The 19,651-nt window shown below is 40.7% G+C and overlaps 1 protein-coding gene and 1 pseudogene across 2 annotated transcripts in view; one reads left to right on the top strand and one right to left on the bottom strand.

Moving 5' to 3' along the window:
- LOC115209303 (sorting nexin-17) overlaps positions 1 to 19,651 on the top strand; it is a 56,570-nt gene that overhangs the window by 24,146 nt on the left and 12,773 nt on the right. For both annotated transcript variants that reach the window (XM_029777643.2, XM_029777642.2), the window contains exons 4-14: positions 4,728 to 4,792; positions 8,339 to 8,449; positions 9,338 to 9,425; positions 10,657 to 10,747; positions 12,035 to 12,104; positions 12,686 to 12,778; positions 14,689 to 14,829; positions 16,568 to 16,630; positions 17,453 to 17,566; positions 18,419 to 18,496; positions 18,873 to 18,971. In XM_029777643.2, the coding sequence (XP_029633503.1) occupies positions 4,728 to 4,792; positions 8,339 to 8,449; positions 9,338 to 9,425; positions 10,657 to 10,747; positions 12,035 to 12,104; positions 12,686 to 12,778; positions 14,689 to 14,829; positions 16,568 to 16,630; positions 17,453 to 17,566; positions 18,419 to 18,496; positions 18,873 to 18,971 (1,013 nt within the window). The remainder of the gene's footprint in view (positions 1 to 4,727; positions 4,793 to 8,338; positions 8,450 to 9,337; positions 9,426 to 10,656; positions 10,748 to 12,034; positions 12,105 to 12,685; positions 12,779 to 14,688; positions 14,830 to 16,567; positions 16,631 to 17,452; positions 17,567 to 18,418; positions 18,497 to 18,872; positions 18,972 to 19,651) is intronic.
- LOC115210003 lies at positions 4,299 to 4,427 on the bottom strand (annotated as a pseudogene).

The following is a 19,651-nucleotide window of genomic DNA, read 5'->3' as shown; positions in this document are numbered from 1 at the left end:
GTTTTATGACAATTGGCTTTGTGCCTGATCAATAGAAATGATTTAACCCTTTCGTTACCAACCCGGCTGAAACCGGCTCTGGCTCTTTAGTATAAATGTCTCGTTTTCATAAGTTTTGAATTCAAAATTTCCACCAAATCTTAGTCACAATTTATGTTCCTAACACTAGCTCAATGATAACGATGTTATTTTACTAAATTCTTTCTTATATTTAAAATAATTGGAAGAAACACAGAGCATCCCAAAAGAAATACAGTAACGAAATGGTTAAGAAACCTTATGGATATTTTTTCACCTTATGTGCTTTGAGGGACCTTGTTGTTATCAGGTGTGAAGAGAATAAAATAATGAATTAATGATTTTAATGTTTAAACTGAGTCTGTCAGAATGTTGTATTCCCTGATTTCAATGAAGTTCCTTGCGAAATATGATTTGGGCCTTGATTTCAAATGAAATTCCTTGCCAAATACTCACGCAAAAGATTTTGCAATTTTATTGACAACGAATTTCAACATAATTATGTTTCAGGTATGGAAGTTAGAGTCTAACCAGAAAGGTATTTCTTTGTGTAAAACATTTCTGTCTCATAGAATAGAATTAAAATTTGGTATCGATGATGTGGTGGCACTGATTAAAGTGTCAGATTATTGCTCTAATGGTCAGAGATTCAAATCATCATCATCATCATCATTTAACGTCCGCTTTCCATGCTAGCATGGGTTGGATGATTTGACTGAGAGCTGGCGAACCAGACGGCCGCACCAGGCTCCAATCTTGATCTGGCAGAGTTTCTACAGCTGGATGCCCTTCCTAACGCCAACCACTCTGAGAGTGTAGTGGATGCTTTTACGTGCCACCGGCATGGGGGCCAGTCAGGCGGTACTGGCAACGACCTTGCTTGAACCTTTTACACATGCCACCGGCACAGGTGCCAGTAAGGCGATGATGGTAATGATCATGCTCGAATGGAGTCTTTTATGTGCCACCGGCACGGAGGCCAGATAGCCGCTCTGTTGGCTGCTCTGATAGCCGCAAATGTTACTAGGAATTTCATGCCTCTGAGCCAGGCATATTTCTCTGTCTAATTAACACAAGGCATTATATGTTGGAAAATTAGCACCAATTCCATTGTACTGTATAATGATGGTGGCTATGATTAGAATTGAAATATTGCTGAAAGAAAGCTGAAGAAAATTTATAGAATTTATACACCATCCTGTGTGTTTGTGTGTATAATCATCATCATTTATCATCCATCTTCCATGCTGGCATAGATTGGACAGTTTGACAGCAACCAATGAGCTAGCTGGCTGTATCCAGTTCTATCTACTTTGGTGTGGTCTCTACAGCTGGATGCTCTTCCTGATACCAACCACTTTACAGAGTGTACTGGGTGCTTTTAATGTGGCACCAGCAGTAGTGAGGTTGCTAAGTACCTCACAAGACAAGAACCTTGAACTGAAGGGGTAGCGGCATTGAGAGAGGTGGCTTTGTGCCAGGTGATGAGGAGGTTGGAGTGTGATAGAGAGACAGAAACAGGTGTGTTGCTGTAGGAGAGACACATGGCCACCTCAGCTGAATTAAGAGAGAGAGGAGAAAGTGAAAGAAGCTGGTGGAGATGTGTTAGGGTCTATACCCTAATGTTACTGGGAGGTGAATTATAAGTGAAATGGTACAGATAAGTGGGTAGGGTACGTGGGTAGGCAGGCGGTGGAGAGGAGGGGAATGCAGCGAGTGGTAAACATGGGTGGAGGGATGGGCTTGTTAGGAAGATGAGGTGTGAGAGAATTCTTTGAAACTTTGTTCTAGCACCCCCCCATCACTACCTTCCCCTTGTCTCCTTCAGCCATATATCTGTATAGCAAGACGCCTGTGCTTGTCCCCCTGTCTTTAACCTTTTAACACCTGGCATGCAATCACTCATCTCCACCTTCCCCTCCCAACTACTTCTTAGTAGTGGGAACTTTTCTCCATCTTTTCCCTCTCAAGATCCTGCCATTCTAATTCCTCGCAAATTTCATGACCACTTCATTAGTGCCAGTGGCATGAAAAAAGCACCCAGTCCTTTCTGTAGAGTGGTTGGCATTAGGAAAGGCATCCAGCCGTAGAAACCAAGCCAAAGATAACATTGGAGTTCAGCTCAGACCTTCAGCCCACCAGTCCCCCATAAAACTGTCCTGCCTATGCTAAGCATGGAAAATGCTCATTAAATGAAGATGATTGCAATTAATGAACAATGGCGGTGCATCAGCATGGCCGCAGCTCTGAGCTGAAATGTAAAAAAAATAAGAGTTTATTTGTTTACATGATTGTCGTGGGTTGATTATTATTTCACTGCACTTCTGGCTGCTAGAGTGACATGGCAGAGCCTGATGACTGGCGTCTGTGTCGGTGACACATAAAAGCGCCAACTGATTGTGGCCATTTGCCAGCCTCCTCTGGCCCCTGTGCCGGCGGCAGGTAAAAAGCACCCACTACACTCGCAGAGTGGTTGGTGTTAGGAAGGGCATCCAGCTGTAGAAACACTGCCAGATCAGACTGGAGCCTGGTGCAGCCTCCTGGCTTCCCAGATCCCGGTTGAACCGTCCAACCCATGCTAGCATGGAAAGCAGACATTAAACGATGATGATGATGATGATGATGACTTCCTTTGAAGACAATCAGTTTTTTCCCACTTTCTCACCAATGTCTTTTATATTCTTTGCTGATGTATGTTAGTAAAAGTTGTACTCTTACATTTGTCTCTGTGTTTCCCCCACACGACAAACGTCTGCACAGTTTCTGTTAAATTATTGGAGAGATTAAAACTGTGATGTCTTGAACTTCAAACTCTGAACTTTCTGTTGTTTGTAACCAATATAAATTTAAAAGTGCTGTCCACTTGAGACCTTCACAATCTCTTGTCTCTTCCGCTTTGTCAACACTCAGTAGCCAACGTGACAAGTAGTAGTGTACTAATTCATGAAATTTCAAGCAGAAATATTATTAAAATAAAATTTGATTACTTATACGGGCGCAGGAGTGGCTGTGTGGTAAGAGGTTCAACACCTCATTTGTGTTTTTAAAAAAAGAACAATGTTATCGGGAAGTAACAATCGGCAAGTGTTGGCTGCTTCCTCCACCAACCATCTCTCTTTTTCATTCCATCATCATCATTGTGTCTGTGTTCAGCCCGCAAAGCTTCATCTCCATTATGCCTTTATGGTAAATGTAATGAAGTAAAAAAGCTTGCTTCCCAACCACATGGTTCTGGGTTCAGTCCCACTGCATGGCACCTTGGACAAGTGTCTTCTACTATAGCCTCAGGTTGACCAAAGCCTTTTGAGTGGATTTGGTAGATGGAAACTGAAAGAAGCCCATAGTATATATATATATATATATATGATAGATCGCTAGCCACTACGCAATCTTTATTTTCTCTCTTTGTTTCTTTCTGTGTCCCTTTCTGTAGAAGAGCGTAGGCTCGAAACATTAAAGACTTTTTCACTTCCTGAGCGTTATACTAATACATCTGTTTGTTGTCTACACCACCTATCTTCGTCTTTTGTTTTTTTTGTGAATTTTCTCTATCATCATCATCATCAACATTGTTTAGCGTCCGCTTTCCATGCTAGCATGGGTTGGACATATATGTGTGTGTGTGTATTTGTGTGTCTGTGTTTGTCCCCTCCCCCACTGTCATTTGACAACTAATGTTGGTGTGTTTACGTCCCTGTAACTTAGTGGTTTGGCAGAAGAGATCGATAAACTAAGTACTAGACTTACAAAGAATAAGTCCTGGGGTCGATTTGTTCAACTAAAAGGTGGTGCTCCAGCATGGCTGTAGTCAAATGACTGAAACAAGTAAAAGAACACACGTTGTTTTTAGTGCCATCTCGGTTAGTGTGGGGTCCCTTGTGGCCCGCAAATTCTCTCGCCTGCTTCATGGGACTTAAACAAATAACAAAAGAAACGGATCCTTTAGTCAAGCATTCCTTTTCTCAATCTGAATGCCTCTGTAACTCTGTTGGTTTCTGGATTCACACAAGAAGGTTGTGTGAAAATAAATCTTCACTGCAAATATTGAATGATAGCCCCTTCCCCCTAATTTCTTAACTGTCAATATTTTATTTTCTGTTGGAAGACATACTCAGATGAATTCATTGAATGGGGAACTAAAGTTTTTTTAAACAGTCGTTCAACACATTATTTACATTCAACAGATATTTGCCCTCAGCTTGTTTGTTGTTAACACTACACCATATGCCCGTGGTTAAGAGCGCGGGCTACTAACCCCAAGGTTCCGAGTTCAATTCCATGCAGTGACCTGAATAATAATGATAACAATAATAACAATAATAATAATAATAATAATAATAATTTTCAACTAGCAATAACTACTCCTCGGATTTACCTCATTGGCCATGGTACTGCCTCTGCGCAAATAATAATAATAATAACAATAATAATACCAACAGCAGCAGAAACAACAACAACAATGAGAAATACCTTAGGAATGAGAACCCAGGTTCGAAATTTCCCCCAAGACACCTAAAGAAGGCTGGAGGGTATATCAGCCAAAACGTTGTGTTAACAAACAAGATGAGGACAAATATTTGTCAAATGTAAATAATGTACATAATTTCTCATCTCTTAAATATACAATTGAGTCATTCAACACTTATGTCTAGTTTTTAATTTCAGTTTTTGTCAGTTTGAATAAATGTGCCATTTTACTTTCTATCCAGTGAGCCAAGTCCCTGACATAGCCTCATGCAGTATATTCAACAGCTTCTTGTTAAATGCTCAACAGGTGAGTATCTTCTTTGGTTTGCAAAACAAATATTCTTTAACTTCCATAATAAGGCATTGAGGTAGCTTTTGTAAAGTCTATTTAATAACTGTTCATCATCATCATCACCATTATCATCATTTAACTTCCGCTTTCCATGTTGGTATGGATTGGACGGTTTGACTGTTGGTATGGATTGGACGGTAAGCCAGATGGCTGCACCAGACTCCAATCTGATCTGGCAAAGTTTCTACAGCTGGATGCCCTTCCTAACACCAACCACTCTGAGAGTGTAGTGGGTGCTTGTACGTGCCACCAGCATGAGGGCCACTCAAATAGTGCTTTTTACGTGCTTTTTATGTTATTTTTACAAAATCACAACTTTTCAAAATGTTAATTCTGTCTTAACAGATGAAATATCTTTTTTGCCAGTCTCACATAATTGGCCCATTTAAAAATACCTTTCAGTCATTGGATAATATGCTGTGCTTGTGAAGACCTGTTGACCCAAGTGAAATTGTGGTTGTGGCCTGTGGCAGTCAAGCCAATGCCAGTGCCATCTGACTGGTAACTGTACTGGTGGCACATAAAATGCACCATTCAAGCATGGCTGATGCCAGTGCCACCTAACTGATACCCCTGCCAGTGGCATGTAAAAAGCATCATTCAAGTGTGGCTGATGCCAGTGCCGCCTGGCTGCCCCCTGTGCTGATGGCATGTAAAAAGCACCATTCGAGTGTGACTGATGCTAGTGCTGCCTGACTGGCTCCTGTGCCGGTGGCATGTAAAAATCACCCACTACACTCTCGGAATGGTTGGCGTTAGGAAGGGCATCCAGCTGTAGAAACCCTGCCAAATCAGATTGGAACTTTGTGCAGCCTCCTGGCTTGCCAGTCCTCAGTCAAACCGTCCAACCCATGCCTGCATGGGAAAGCAGATGCTAAACGACAACGATTATGATGATGATAGTGGTATTAACTCTATTCACCTTTTTGTTCTTTGAGAGTCAACATTAACACCTCATTTTTACCATTTCATCTCTCTTTCTAGCTCCACCCTAACCACTACCACCCTCTCTTTGATAATGAGTGGCCATGTAGTTCCCATACAACAAGAAACCTGTCTTGTTCTGGCCCCTTCTCTCTCAATTTAACTCCTCTTTTCACTCTAGCCCCATTCAATCAAAGAAGATTTTGGTCATGTGACCTACATGGCAACCTCACTGGTGTTACAAAAAAAGCTCTCGGTACATTCTGTTAAATGTTTGGCATTTGGAATTGTCATCCAGCCATGGAGACCATGGCCAAAGCAGGCATTGGAGCATGATACAACATTCAGACTTGTCAGATCTTCTCAAACCTATTTCTTTACTACCCACAAGGGGCTAAACACAGAGAGGACAAACAAGTTCAGACAAATGGATTAAGTCGATTGCATCGACCCCAGTGCGTAACTGGTACTTAATTTACTGACCCCGAAAGGATGAAAGGCAAAGTCGACCTCGGCGGAATTTGAACTCAGAACGTAATGGCAGACGAAATACCGCTAAGCATTTTGCCCGGTGTGCTAACGATTCTGCCAGCTTGCCTCTCAACCCATCCAATCCATACCAACATCAATGTTAAATGGGAATGATGATAATGATTTTAATCAGTTCTTCCTCTAATTTCCTTCAAGTGTCTCTTTATTTCTGGATGTGTACATAATTCCAAACATGATTCCAGCCTCCCTCCCTTCTTCCCTCGGAACCCCCTTCCTCATTATCATTCTTGCCCACACTATTTCTACCAATTCCCTCCTTTCTGTGCCTTCAACCACAGCCCTACACTTCATTCATCAACACTTCCCTTATCTGCTATCATTCTCAACACCCTCTCATTTATCATCACCTCACCTCCACCCCAATGTACCTCTCTATATCTCCCCCTCCACAGCTCCTATACCTTGCCCATCATTCTGCTATTTTCTGATCTATTCTCCTTCCTGAACCATTCCTATTTTTTCTTATCTTACACCACTCCATCCTGGCATTTCTTATCATCTGCACCCCCACCCCTGTTCATCACTCACTCCATCCATCTCTACTCCATCCATTATTCCTCCTTCCCCTCACACTCTTATCAAAATATTTACTCTTTCTTCCCCTCCCACGATCCACTGTCCACATCCTTTCTTATAATCATCTTCTTATACCTTAAGAGTTTGCTCTGGCACTCCATCACCACCTTCCTTTTATCTCCTCTCCAGTGACTCCCACACACCCTTTACTCATTTGACTGTGGCCATACTGGAGTACTGCCTTTAATTGAGCAAATCGACCCCAGGACTTATTCTTTGTAAGCTTAGTACTTATTCTATTGGGTTCTTTTGCTGAACTGGTAAGTTACGGTGATGTAAACACACCAACATTGGTTGTCAAGTAATGTTGGGTGGGGGACAAACACAGACACACAAAAATACACACACACACATACACACACACACACACACACACAGACACACACACATACACACACACATATACGATGGGCTTCTTTCAGTTTCCAAATCTACTCACAAGGCTTTGGTTGGCCCGAGGCTATAGTAGAAGACACTTGCCCAAGGTGCTACACAGTGGGACTGAACCTGGAACCATGTGGTTGGTAAGCAAGCTACTTACCACACAGCCCTTATATATAATGCAAGATAGCCATGTATCTCCTCTATAGCAAGATGCCTGTGCTTGTCCTCTATCATATTTTAGTCTTTCAACATCATCTGGCATAAAGCTCCATTCCCCTCTCAAGTACCTGAAAGATTCTGTTTTCTATTTGGATGTTGAAGTAAATTTGAACATCAACTGGTTCCTTAAATAAAAGAAATAGCATCTTAAAAAATATCTCATTTAGAATGTCATTTCAATAAACATAACTTTGCACAGTTCGGTATTTAAGTCTTTGAATTCTTCATCAGTTGATAGATTGGCATCATTGCCGTAATTGCTGTTATTGTCTTTGGATGTATTCCATATCTAAACTTATAAAAACCTTATTTGTCTTGGCATTTACTCCCATACCTCACAGGTATATGTTTTTAAGGTGGCAACGTGGCAGAATCGTTAGCACACCAGGCGAAATGCTTAGCGGTATTTCGTCTGCCACTACATTCTGAGTTCAAATTTCGCTAAGGTCGACTTTGCCTGGGTAGTAAAGAAATAGGTATTTCTTCTGCCGTTACGTTCTGAGTTCAAATTCCGCCGAGGTCGACTTTGCCTTTCATCCTTTTGGGGTCGATAAATTAAGTACCAGTTACGCACTGGGGTCGATGTAATCGACTTAATCCGTTTGTCTGCCCTTGTTTGCCCTCTCTGTGTTTCGCCCCTTGTGGGTAGTAAAGAAATAGGTATATGTTTTACTGGGACAACTAGTTAAAATACTGTTTCATTTTATACAGACAACATCAGTAAAAACAATAAATGAATATTTAAAAAAAAATAACAAATAAGGTCTGAAAGTTTCCTTACGTATTCTATCCTGTTTTTAAATTTTAGTTACCATCTTTAATGCATTTCATTTTACCTTTAAACAGGAAAGTATGCAGCAAATAGAAGAATCCGTGAATTTAGAAGTATACCTGATGAACGACCACAAATTAACTGTAAATATTACATCAACAGACCAAACAGAAGACGTGTTAGAGGTAGGTTTGCAGGGTCCTTTAAATTTCCCTTTTCTAAAAGAGCACCATACGAGCATGATCATTGACAGAGCGGCTAACTGGCTTTCGTGCCAGTGGTACTTAAAGGGCACCATTCGAGCGTGATCGTTACCAGCATCACCTTACTGGCACTTATGCCTCTGCTAGTAAGGTGCCAAGAGCACTATCCGAGCGTGATCGTTGCCAGAGCAGCCAACTGGCTTCCGTGACAGTGGCACGTAAAAGGGCACCATTTGAGCGTGATCGTTACCAAAGTCACCTTTCTGACACCTGTGCTGGTGGCATGTGTAAAAGGATTCGAGAGAGGTCGTTGCCAGTACCGCCTGACTGGCCCCCGTACCGGTGGCACGTAAAAAGCGCCCACCACACTCTTGGAGTGGTTGGCATTAGGAAGGGCATCCAGCTGTAGAAACTCTGCCAGATCAAGATTGGAGCCTGGTGCAGCCATCTGGTTCACCAGCCCTCAGTCAAAATCGTCCAACCCATGCTAGCATGGAAAGCGATGATGATGATGATGATGATTGTTTTATAAGAAATAACTTTAAGTAATAACCAAGCTGCCATTTAAAAAGCACTGCTGATGGTGTCGTGTAAGAAGCACTAGTGTTGGTTCCATGTATGAAGCACCCAGTACACTCTGTAAAGTGGTTGGCATTAGGTAAGGCATCCAGCTGTAGAAACCAAGCCAAAAACAGACAATATAACCTGAGGGACATATATAAAGTATTTGAAATAATTTTTTAAAATTTGGGTAATTTTGAAACAGTTTTTTTCCTTTTAAATTTTTCTTTATTCTGGGAATTTTTTCCCCTCTCTGTCATAGTTATTGTCTTCTGGTCCCAAAATATTTTGACCATTTTCTTTTTATAGGCTGTTGCAGCTCAGATTGAAATTCCTGAAGAACACACTTACTATTTTGCCCTTTATCTCGTCAAGAGGGAAGATGATCACTGCTGTAGTAAGTTGAATTATATTTTCCCTGCCTTTTTTTTGCTGTTGATTTTTTAATCTTTTACTTGTTTCAGTCATTAGACTTTCGTCATGCTGGAGCATGCCTTAAAGAATTTTTAGTCAAATGAAATGACCCTGGTACATTTTTTTAAAGCCTCATACTTATTTTATCAGTCTTTTGCTAAACTGCTAGGTTATGGGATGTAAACAGACCAACACTGGTTGTGAAGCAGTGGTGGTGAACACACACACACGATGATGAACTTTTAGTTTTTGTCTACCAAATCCATTCAAGAGGCTTTTGTCAACCCTAGGCTATAGTAGTAGACACTTGCCCAAGGTGCCACACAGTGGGACTGAACCCGGAACCATATGGTTGGGAAGCAAACTTCTTATCACACAGCCACACCCGTGCCTTTGTTGAAGTTTTGCCTTCATGGGGTGAAGCCTGTTAGATGTCTTATTGTTCAGATTATAATGTTGCTAATGGACAAAGTCGTTAAGAGTCTTGATGTAATGAAACAATTTGTTTTAATTTAAGAAGACCTGTGACCATAGAGGCACTTAATTAACAAGATGGCTTTGACCCTAGTTCCATCATTTTGGTATAATATATATTTCTGGCCTTGGCCCTCTCCATATCATACTCTTAAACATGGATCATATTAATTAGGTAACATAGTCGTAATGTTGGTATGTTTCTTTTCAAATTGTCATCTACCTGTCTGTATATCTATATGCTGATGACACATAAAAGGCACTTGTGCCAGTGACACGTAACGGGGAACCTGTTCTGGTAACATGTTAAAAAGACACCCAATACACTCTGTCAAGTTGTAGGCATATTAGGAAAGGCATCCAGCCTTAGAGACCATACCAAAGCAGACAACTGGTGCCTGGAGCTCTGGTCAAACCATCTGACCCATGCTAGCATGGAAAATGGACATAAAACGATGAAGACAATCATCATTGTGTGTGTGTGTGTGTGTCTGTCTGTCTTCTGTCTGTCTGTGTGTCTGTCTGTCTGTGTGTCTGTCTGTCTGTGTGTCTGTCTGTCTGTGTGTCTGTCTGTCTGTGTGTGTGTGTGTCCCTTGTGTTTTTGTCATTCCTCTTTTTTTCTATTCCTTGTGTGTGTGTGTATGTGTGTATACGTGCAAGTCCTTGTTGTGCATGCCCACATCCTTTGTATTTATCCCCTATGTTTTATCTCATTCTGCTTTTTTCTGTTTCTTTTCCAGTAATTCGTAAACTTCAAGATTTCGAATCCCCCTACATCTCTTTAAAATCATTAAACAAAGATGGACCTCATTGTATTGTGCTCCGGAAAAGGTAAAATTCCAGATTTTTTAATCATTTTGCAAAATAGGCTTTTATCTGAAAAACCCCAACCCAGTTTTAAGAATAGGTCTCTTTCTAAATTCTCTTTTGGAGCTCTAAGAGTACTGTATGAGCGTGTTCGTTGCCAGAGCAACAAGCTGGCCTGTGCCAATGGCATGTAAAAAGTGCCATTCGAGCGTGATTGTTACCAGCCTTGCCTTACTGGCACATGTGCTGGTGGCACGTGAATAAACATTCGAACAAGGTCGTTGCCATTTCCGCTGGACTGGCTCCTGTGCAGGTGGCACATAAAAAGCACCATTTGAACATGGCCGCTGCCAGTGGCATATAAAAGCACCCACTACACTCTTGGAGTGGTTGGTGTTAGGAAGGGCATCCAGCTGTAGAAACTCTGCCAGATCAGATTGGAATTTGGTGCAGCCATCTGGTTCGCCAGTCCTCAGTCAAATCGTCCAACCCGTGCCAGCATGGAGAGCAGACATTAAACGATGACGATGATGATGATAATAATTAGCTCCTTACCAAAGTGTACTTCCACGAGTGTAGGATTTTGATTTTTCTTTTGATGGTTTGATCTGGAAAAAGAGGCTGTTCCCATGGTCTTTATGGGACTTCCAAGACCATTCAGATTGATTCCTCTTGAACAGTGGCAAGGAATTGTAGAGGGTTGAGTGGGGCCCTGAGTAGAGGGATATAATGTGGGCGATAAGAGTGGTTGTTGAGGCATGAGATCAGCTAGTGTTGAAGAGTGAAGGCCGTGGTAGGATTGCTAGAGGAGTATAGTCATATCTGTGGTCCAGAAATTGGACTATGTTGGTCAAAGACTTCAGCTAAATCAGATGGTTGACCTTTTTGTTAGTGACACCGTCTGAGATTTGAGAACAGTATTCAATAACGAGTTTGATTTGTGCCAAGTCTTTAAACCATTACTCTTTTACGTGTTTCAGTCATTTTGACTGTGGCCATGCTGGAGCACCGCTTTTAATCGAGCAAATCAACCCCAGGACTTATTCTTTGTAAGCCTAGTACTTATTCTATCGGTCTCTGTTGAGAAACTGCTAAGTTATGGAGACGTAAACACACCAGCATCGGTTGGGGGGACAAACATACACATATAATCTTTCACTAGATATCATTAAAATGGGCAGCTTTTTTTTCCGTTTTTCAATTGCCTTCTTTAATTTAATACTTTTGTAAGCATTTGATATATCTGTGAAGATTTTCTTCTAAACTTTTATTCTTTTTCAATTTTGATGATTTGCCCTCTTTTTTGTCAAGCTACTGGGACATGCAGTATGATAACGACCTCCTCAATAACCGAGTGACCCTGTCTTTGCTCTACACACAGGTGAGTTGGAAAACTGCTCCTTTTTTTTTTTTTTTTTTGTACTTTACATTCAGACTTGTAGAGCTTTCTTTTCTGAAATTGAATCTTAACCCTTTAAACCGTCTGTATCTGGTCAAAAATTCCACCTGTTTTATGTTCAGACTAACCAGATCCAGCTCTCGCACTAATCCTACAATGTCACTCTAAAAGTAATCAATGACATCATCAAAATTTTAAAGCTCCAAGATGAGGCCTGATTAATTCAAAACAATGTGATTAACTCTTTCGTTACCAACCCGGCCAAAACTGGCTCTGGCTCTTTAGTACAAATGTCTCGTTTTCATAAGTTTTGAATTAAAATCTTCCACCGAACCTTAGTCACAATTCATGTTCCTAAGACTAGCTTAATGATGACTAAGTTATTTTACTAAATTCTTTGTTATACTTAAAGTAATTGAAAGAAACACAGAGCATCTCAAAATAAATACAGTAACAAAAGGGTTAAACAAGCATTATTACATTTGACAGAATAATATTTTTAGATAACATTTTTTGACAGGTATTATTGTTTTCAAAATATTTTTGTTGGGAAATATTTTCAGGCAGTAAACGATATTGAACAGCAATGGATTATAGCCACAAAAGACCAATTTTTACAACTATCAGCATTACAGCAAAAAGGATCAAAAAAAGATGTAAGTTTCCATACACTTACTAAATTAAAAAAATTCAACCCTATTATCATTGCGATGAGTGAGTACATTTTTATTTGTTCCATAGCCTCTGTTTGATTTCTGATGCCGTGGACAGTCAGAAATGCTGGTAACACTCCATCTAGACATGATCTTCTACATCATATTGGTTACGGAATGTCTGGCAACTGACTTGGTAAACACCCACAAAATTATTAACCATTGTGCCGGTGGCACGTAAAAAGCACCAACCAATCGTGGCTGTTGCAAGTCTCGCCTGGCACCTGTGCCGGTGGCACGTAAAAAGCACCCACTACACTCACGGAGTGGTTGGCATTAGGAAGGGCATCCAGAAACACTGCCAGATCAGACTGGAGCCTGGTGCAGCCTCCTGGCTTCCCAGACCCTGGTCGAACCATCCAACCCATGCTAGCATGGAAAACGGACGTTAAACGATGATGATGATGTGCCAACAACCACCTTTTTGAATTCCAGGTGTGATATGTTTCATATTATGATGACATAATCATCGTCTGCATGATTGGCCCATACGGTGTACCTCGCCAACTGACACTGTTTGTTGTGTCTGTCCACTATTTATCAGTAGTGGAACAGCTCACTTCTCACTTGGGAGTGTCCGCCACAACAAGGTGTCTAACACACATGGGCATGTCTACAAAGTCAGTAAACAGCTCAGCCCCCATGACTTTCAGAAACATTTTTTCAAACTCAGAGTTGCTGAAATATGGAATAAACTACCTGTGTCAGTTGTTAGTTGCCAAAACATTGCATCCTTTAAAACCCTCCATGCTTCATGAAATTCACCAACACTACACCTGATATCCCCCCACCTCCATACACATGCAGACATGTATATCATGACTCCTCATACACTGGCCACTTTCCTGACTTTTGTACATAATTCTATGTACTCTGTAATTCTATGCACCTTTGATGAGTTGTAGTACACCTGAGCACTATACACAATAATTTTATTTATTATTATTATTATTATTATTTTTTTTAATAATTTCTCATTGATGGTACTACTGCTGCTGCTGTACAATCCCTGCCACAGTTTGTGATGAGACAGAGAGGATTTTGTTGTTGGCTGATACCATCAGGGTTAAATTTAATTGGAAATGCAATTTATACAAGAGAACATTTTGGTGGCAAAAACTACCTTTGTGCAACTCACAGTCCATGAATTTCACCACTTCATATTGCACCCCTGCATTCTCATCTGTCCCGAAGATTTCCCCCAACTTTGCCGAATTTGATGAAACCCACTCGTACCTAGTTTTTCACCACTAAAGTGTTGTTCCTCAGTCAGTCTCCATGTTTTTTCAGCTCCTCTCTACAACAACACCCACCATCAGCCATCTGTAGCATTCCATCAGGCCGTCATGCCTGTCCACCAGGCCGTCGTGCCTGTCCACCAGACCATCATGCCTGTCCACCAGGCCATCATGTCTGTTGACCAGGCCATCATGTCTGTCCACCAGGCCCTCATGCCTGTCCACCAGACCGTCATGCCTGTCCACCTGGCCGTCATGCCTGTCCACCAGGCCATCATGCCTGTCCACTAGGCCGCTATGCCTGTCCACCAGTCCGCTATGCCTGTCCACCAGGCTGTCATGCCTGTCCACCAGGCCGTCATGCTTGTCTTCCAAGCTATCGTATCTTCCCTAAACTTTTGCAGCTGATCCACAAAGCCATGTCTGTCATAAATATATTTTTACAGAATTGTTTTGCCTTTTAGCTGGATGCATCTGATCTCTAACATTGTCATTTCGAACATTTCTACAATTTTCTGTTTACTAATTTTCACTAAACTAAAAAAAAAAAATCATTCTTACTCTGTCGGTATTTTCTATATTGCAAAGTGATCACTCTTTAATTCCTGTTTGCAGTATTTACAGTTTGTCCGCACCCTAAAATACTATGGTTACATGCACTTCCGGCCATGCATAACAGATTACCCTGAAAAGAAAACCAATGTTTTGATTGCTGTGGGAAATGAAGAGTTAAATTTCAGAATCCAGACAGGCAAGGTTTGTTGAATTCAATATTATCATCTTTCATATCTATCGCTGTGTGTTTCTTGTAATTCGTTAATTTTATTTATTAGAGTTTTTTAGAGTAGAGTTCATTTAATTTGAAGTATTTACAAATTTGGTGATAGCATTACATTTGGTGACCGTTCATCTATGTGAGCTGGACATCACTCTTTGTTCAGCTCCAATGTTTGTGACATAAACCTGTTGTCTTTGATTCAACTTTGGTTTCATGCATCATTGAGTCCTGCTTTAGACAGGGTTTCCCCCATCAAATTCATCATTATGGACGTTGGTCTTCATCATCATCATCATTATTTAACATCAATTATTCATGCTGGCTTGGGTTGGACAGTTTGACAGGATCTGATGAGCTGAAGGACTGCATCATGCTCCAATATTTGCTTTGGCATGGTTTCTATGGCTGGAGTCCCCTCCTGTGCTCTCTTTGTGTCATTGGCACTACTGAGGACACCATGTGGCTCGCAAGCCAATAAACCCAGGGAAAGAGGATGTCCCTACCTTCCTGAGCTAGTTTCCCCACCACACTTCTTAAAAATTGTAGTAGGGGCCTTGGTCTCGGGACCATTCATGTCTAGAAACTGAGGTTGGTGGGTAATCAAGGGCATGCTCCCCATAGAAAATCCAACTCCAAAAAAGCCTCATGATAGCAAAAGAGAATGGGCACCAACCAGCCCAAAGTTTGGAGTGGACTGCATCTGCCTACCTCAGTTGCTGGGGCATTGAGGTAGATCTGTCCATCCCTATTAACGGGGACAAAACCCGGATTTAAAACACTGGGTGATGGATGATGAATTGTGCTGGATTTTGGAGGAATATGTTAAACTCTTTTGTGTGCATAATTACTCTGTTAAAGGTATGGCTTATCTATTCATATTGTTTTGAATTAATCATGCATTTTAGCTTTGAAATTTTGATACTGTTATTGTTTATTCCTAGAGTAACATTGTAGGGAAGGTGTGAGAGACCAGATCTGACCAGTTTGGACATAAAACGGGTAGAATATTTGGCTCTGATATGGCTGGTCTAACTGCAAAATGGTTAAGTGTTCAGAAATGGGAATAATGAATAAAATGTTATTAAACTGATGTTATTTATTTTTGTCCCGATGTACTAAATGTACATATATTTTCAGCTCCACCCTCATCTCTCTCTTACTAGTATTCTCATTATCTTACTTCTCCATCTCTCCTTTGCTTTCCAACTGGGGTATCCATGAATCTACTCTCCAGCAAGGCACCTACCTCTGTCCCTTCTATACTTTAGATAGCTCAACTGGCACAAAGCCACACCTGTTCAGTATTACTCTCCCCTCTCTCCATCTCCCAGCTGAGAGGCTTTTGTCTTGCAAGATACTTGGTGACCCTGCTGGTGCTGGTGCCATGGGAAAAGCACTGGTGCTGGTGTTGTGTAAATAGCAGCCGTTACACTCTGTAAAGTGGTTGGCATTAGGAAGAGCGTCCACTTGTAGAAATCATTCCAAAACAGACAGTGGAACCTTGTGCAGCTCCTGGCTTTGCCCAGCTCCTTGCTTTGCCAGCTCCTTGCCAGCTCCTGTCAAACTTGGAAGTTAATAGTACAAGAGCTGTTAGGAAGTGATAATTTACAAAGTCATCTGATGAATAAACCTTTTCATATATGTTTTATGAACGATATTTCCTATGCAATAGGAACTGTTTCTTATTTCTTTCTATACTATTTTCTTGAATTCTAGGACCAATACAAAGAAGGCTCTTTCAAAATCACCCGAATGAGATGCTGGAGAATCACGACAATAGTAAGATGATCTCTTCTATATCTTTAAATTAAAGTAGGACTTAATCACATCTATGTTTATTTAATTATTGCAGTAGCTTGTGTTGTTAGTTTGTGTTACTCTCTCTCTTTTTTTACTCTTTTACTTGTTTCAGTCATTTGACTGCGGCCATGCTGGAGCACCGCCTTTAGTCGAGCAAATCGACCCCGGGACTTATTCTTTGTAAGCCCAGTACTTATTCTACCGGTCTCTTTTGCCGAACCGCTAAGTGACGGGGACGTAAACACACCAGCTTCGGTTGTCAAGCAATGCTAGGGGGACAAACACACACACACATATATATATATATACATATATACGACAAGCTTCTTTCAGTTTCCGTCTACCAAATCCACTCACAAGGCATTGGTCGGCCTGGGGCTATAGCAGAAGACACTTGCCCAAGATGCCACGCAGTGGGACTGAACCCGGAACCATGAGGTTGGTTAGCAAGCTACTTACCACACAGCCACTCCTGCGCCTGTTGTAGACAATTTGAAACCAACAAACTGACATGATGCATTGTAGATTTCATCGCTTGTTCCTGGGGAATGGTTCTGATTTCTGTTGGGTTATATTCTCAGACCATCATCATAGCATCCATTGTTTGTCAGCATGGCAAATAGACCTAAAAAGGAATTGGTATGATTTAACTTTGTCATTGTTTGTTGGGTTGTGTATTCTGCTAAGAAAGGCTTGATTTATTAAGTCGAAACAGAGCTGTGAGACAGGTCGGTGGGTGGCAAGCAATGGTGGCGAAATGTATTCCAATGTTCCATCATATTGGTTCTGTTTCTATTTTAGTATGCTGACAGAGATAATTGTAGTAAAAAGGACCTGAAGCCACAATTGGAAATATCGTTTGAGTATCAGCTATCCAGAGATAAGCTTCAATGGATTAACATCAAAAGTGATCAGGTAACACACTTGATTTAATATTTCATTAAGTTTTTTTTTGTTTTGTTTTGTGAAGGCATATGGCTTAGTATTTAGGAAGCAATATTATTAGTTTTTACTATTTTAGAGTTAATTGTCAGTTTTATTGTCAAATCTTCCTTCAATGTTAACTTCATTATTTTTACCAAATTCTTTAGAATTCAAACTGAACCTACTTTTCTTATTCCCAAATACCAAAACTCTACAATCCTCAGTTTCAATCCTGACTCCATTCAATTTCTTTAGCCTTTTTGTGTATATCCTTATACCCTAACCGATTATCAGAAGTGAGTAGGGTTTTGTGGTTACGGCTGTTGCACTCATGATTGTAAGATTGTGGTTTCAATTCCTGGACCAGGTGAAGCATTGTGTTCTTGAGCAAAACACTTCATTTCACATTGCTCCAGTCCACTCAGCTGGCAAAAATGAGTAATCCTGCAATGGATCAGCATCCAAGAAGGTATATATACACCAGAGCAGTGCTTTTCAAACTTTTTGCTGGAGCGGAACCCAAGGAAACATTCCACTGGCTCGGGGAACCCCTGTGCAATAATTTAATAGTCTTATGCACACATATCTGCACAGGAGAATTAAAAATTACTGCCGATTTTAGCAGTTTTGTAACTTCTTGCGGAACCCCTGGACTGTACTGGCGGAACCCTAAGGTTCCGCGGAACCCTGGTTGAAAACCACTGCACCAGAGAAACCAAAAAACCAGCCTTACGTTTCTCAGGGAATAATGTGGACTAACTACAACCATAAACTATTTCCGTTGAACTTTCGCTATTTGGTTCTTATTGATGCATGCCTTTTCTTTCCTTTTTTTGTTTCCAGGCAATCCTAATTAGCATGTGTTTGGAAGGAATGGTGGATGAATTAGTAAGAAAGAAAAAAGGGAAAAAAATTAAAAAAGTAAGTTCAACCTTGTTTTCTGTTGGTAAATTTACAACTAGATATGGTCTGTGTCAGTAGACCATCCCTTCCAACTCCGACTTTTTGCCTTTAATTAATAACACATCTTGACTAAGGGATAGAGGAGAGGAATTTTCAAATTTGTATTCATCCATAGAATGCCTTTATTCTTCATTGTTTCTAGCAAGTTATCCATTAATTATTTTTCAGGATGGTTATTACTTGTAGATTTATCAAAAGCTGCACAAAAATCCCATGTGGGGTTACACGGGCTTTGCACAATGCATGTTGTGTGTCATTGTTTTAATATAGAATATAATGCTGCATATTATTCAAGTTTTAAGATGTAATATCTTTTGTTCCCCGCCACTTCTAGCCTCAAGACCGAATGCATTATACAAGGGGAGATTACTTGAACAGAGACACTACGTCACCAATTATTTCCAACCAAAATATGAGTCGAACCTTCAGTGAGGTGAGTGGTTTGAGGGGTTTGATTTTCTGTCTGTCTTTCCCAAAGTATAAAGATGAAGAAATCTGGGAACTCTCTAAAAGTTTTGATAAAGTGATAAAGAATTTTAAGTTTGTATGACAAATTAACTTAGTTGTAAATGAGAGGTCATTAGGCATCTCTTAATCATCATTTACAGTGATGTTCGTTTACTTAAATTTCAGTTAATTATTTACAACACAAGTGGTATTAATATCAAAAGGTAGTCTTTGTATCCAACTTAACATGGATGCCTTGTTAGAATACCGAATACTGCGTTTTTAGCCTTGAGAGATCCTGTAGGCATTTGATGCATAAAATCACACGTATAGATCGAAGCCAATTGAAATTCGTCTGCCATGGGTGTCAGGATGTCCATGTCACTGGATTTCGTTCTATTGGAACTCAGCAGTGTAGAAGACTGGTCGCTGTATGACAGTAAAACCTCATTGCTATGATATATAGAATTTCAACAGAATTGATTCCAGACCAATGTCGCCATCGTTACCAACGTTGCCTTACTGGCACCTGTGCCGGTGACATGTGTAAAAAGATTCGAGCGAGGTCATTGCCAGTACCGCCTGACTGGCCCTGTGCCGGTGGCACGTAAAAAGCATCCACTACACTCTCAGAGTGGATGGCATTAGAAAGGGCATCCAGCTGTA

The sequence above is a fragment of the Octopus sinensis genome, linkage group LG3, assembly GCF_006345805.1.
Source record: "Octopus sinensis linkage group LG3, ASM634580v1, whole genome shotgun sequence".
NCBI lineage: Eukaryota > Metazoa > Mollusca > Cephalopoda > Octopoda > Octopodidae > Octopus > Octopus sinensis.
This window is presented reverse-complemented; position numbering and strand designations above follow the sequence as displayed.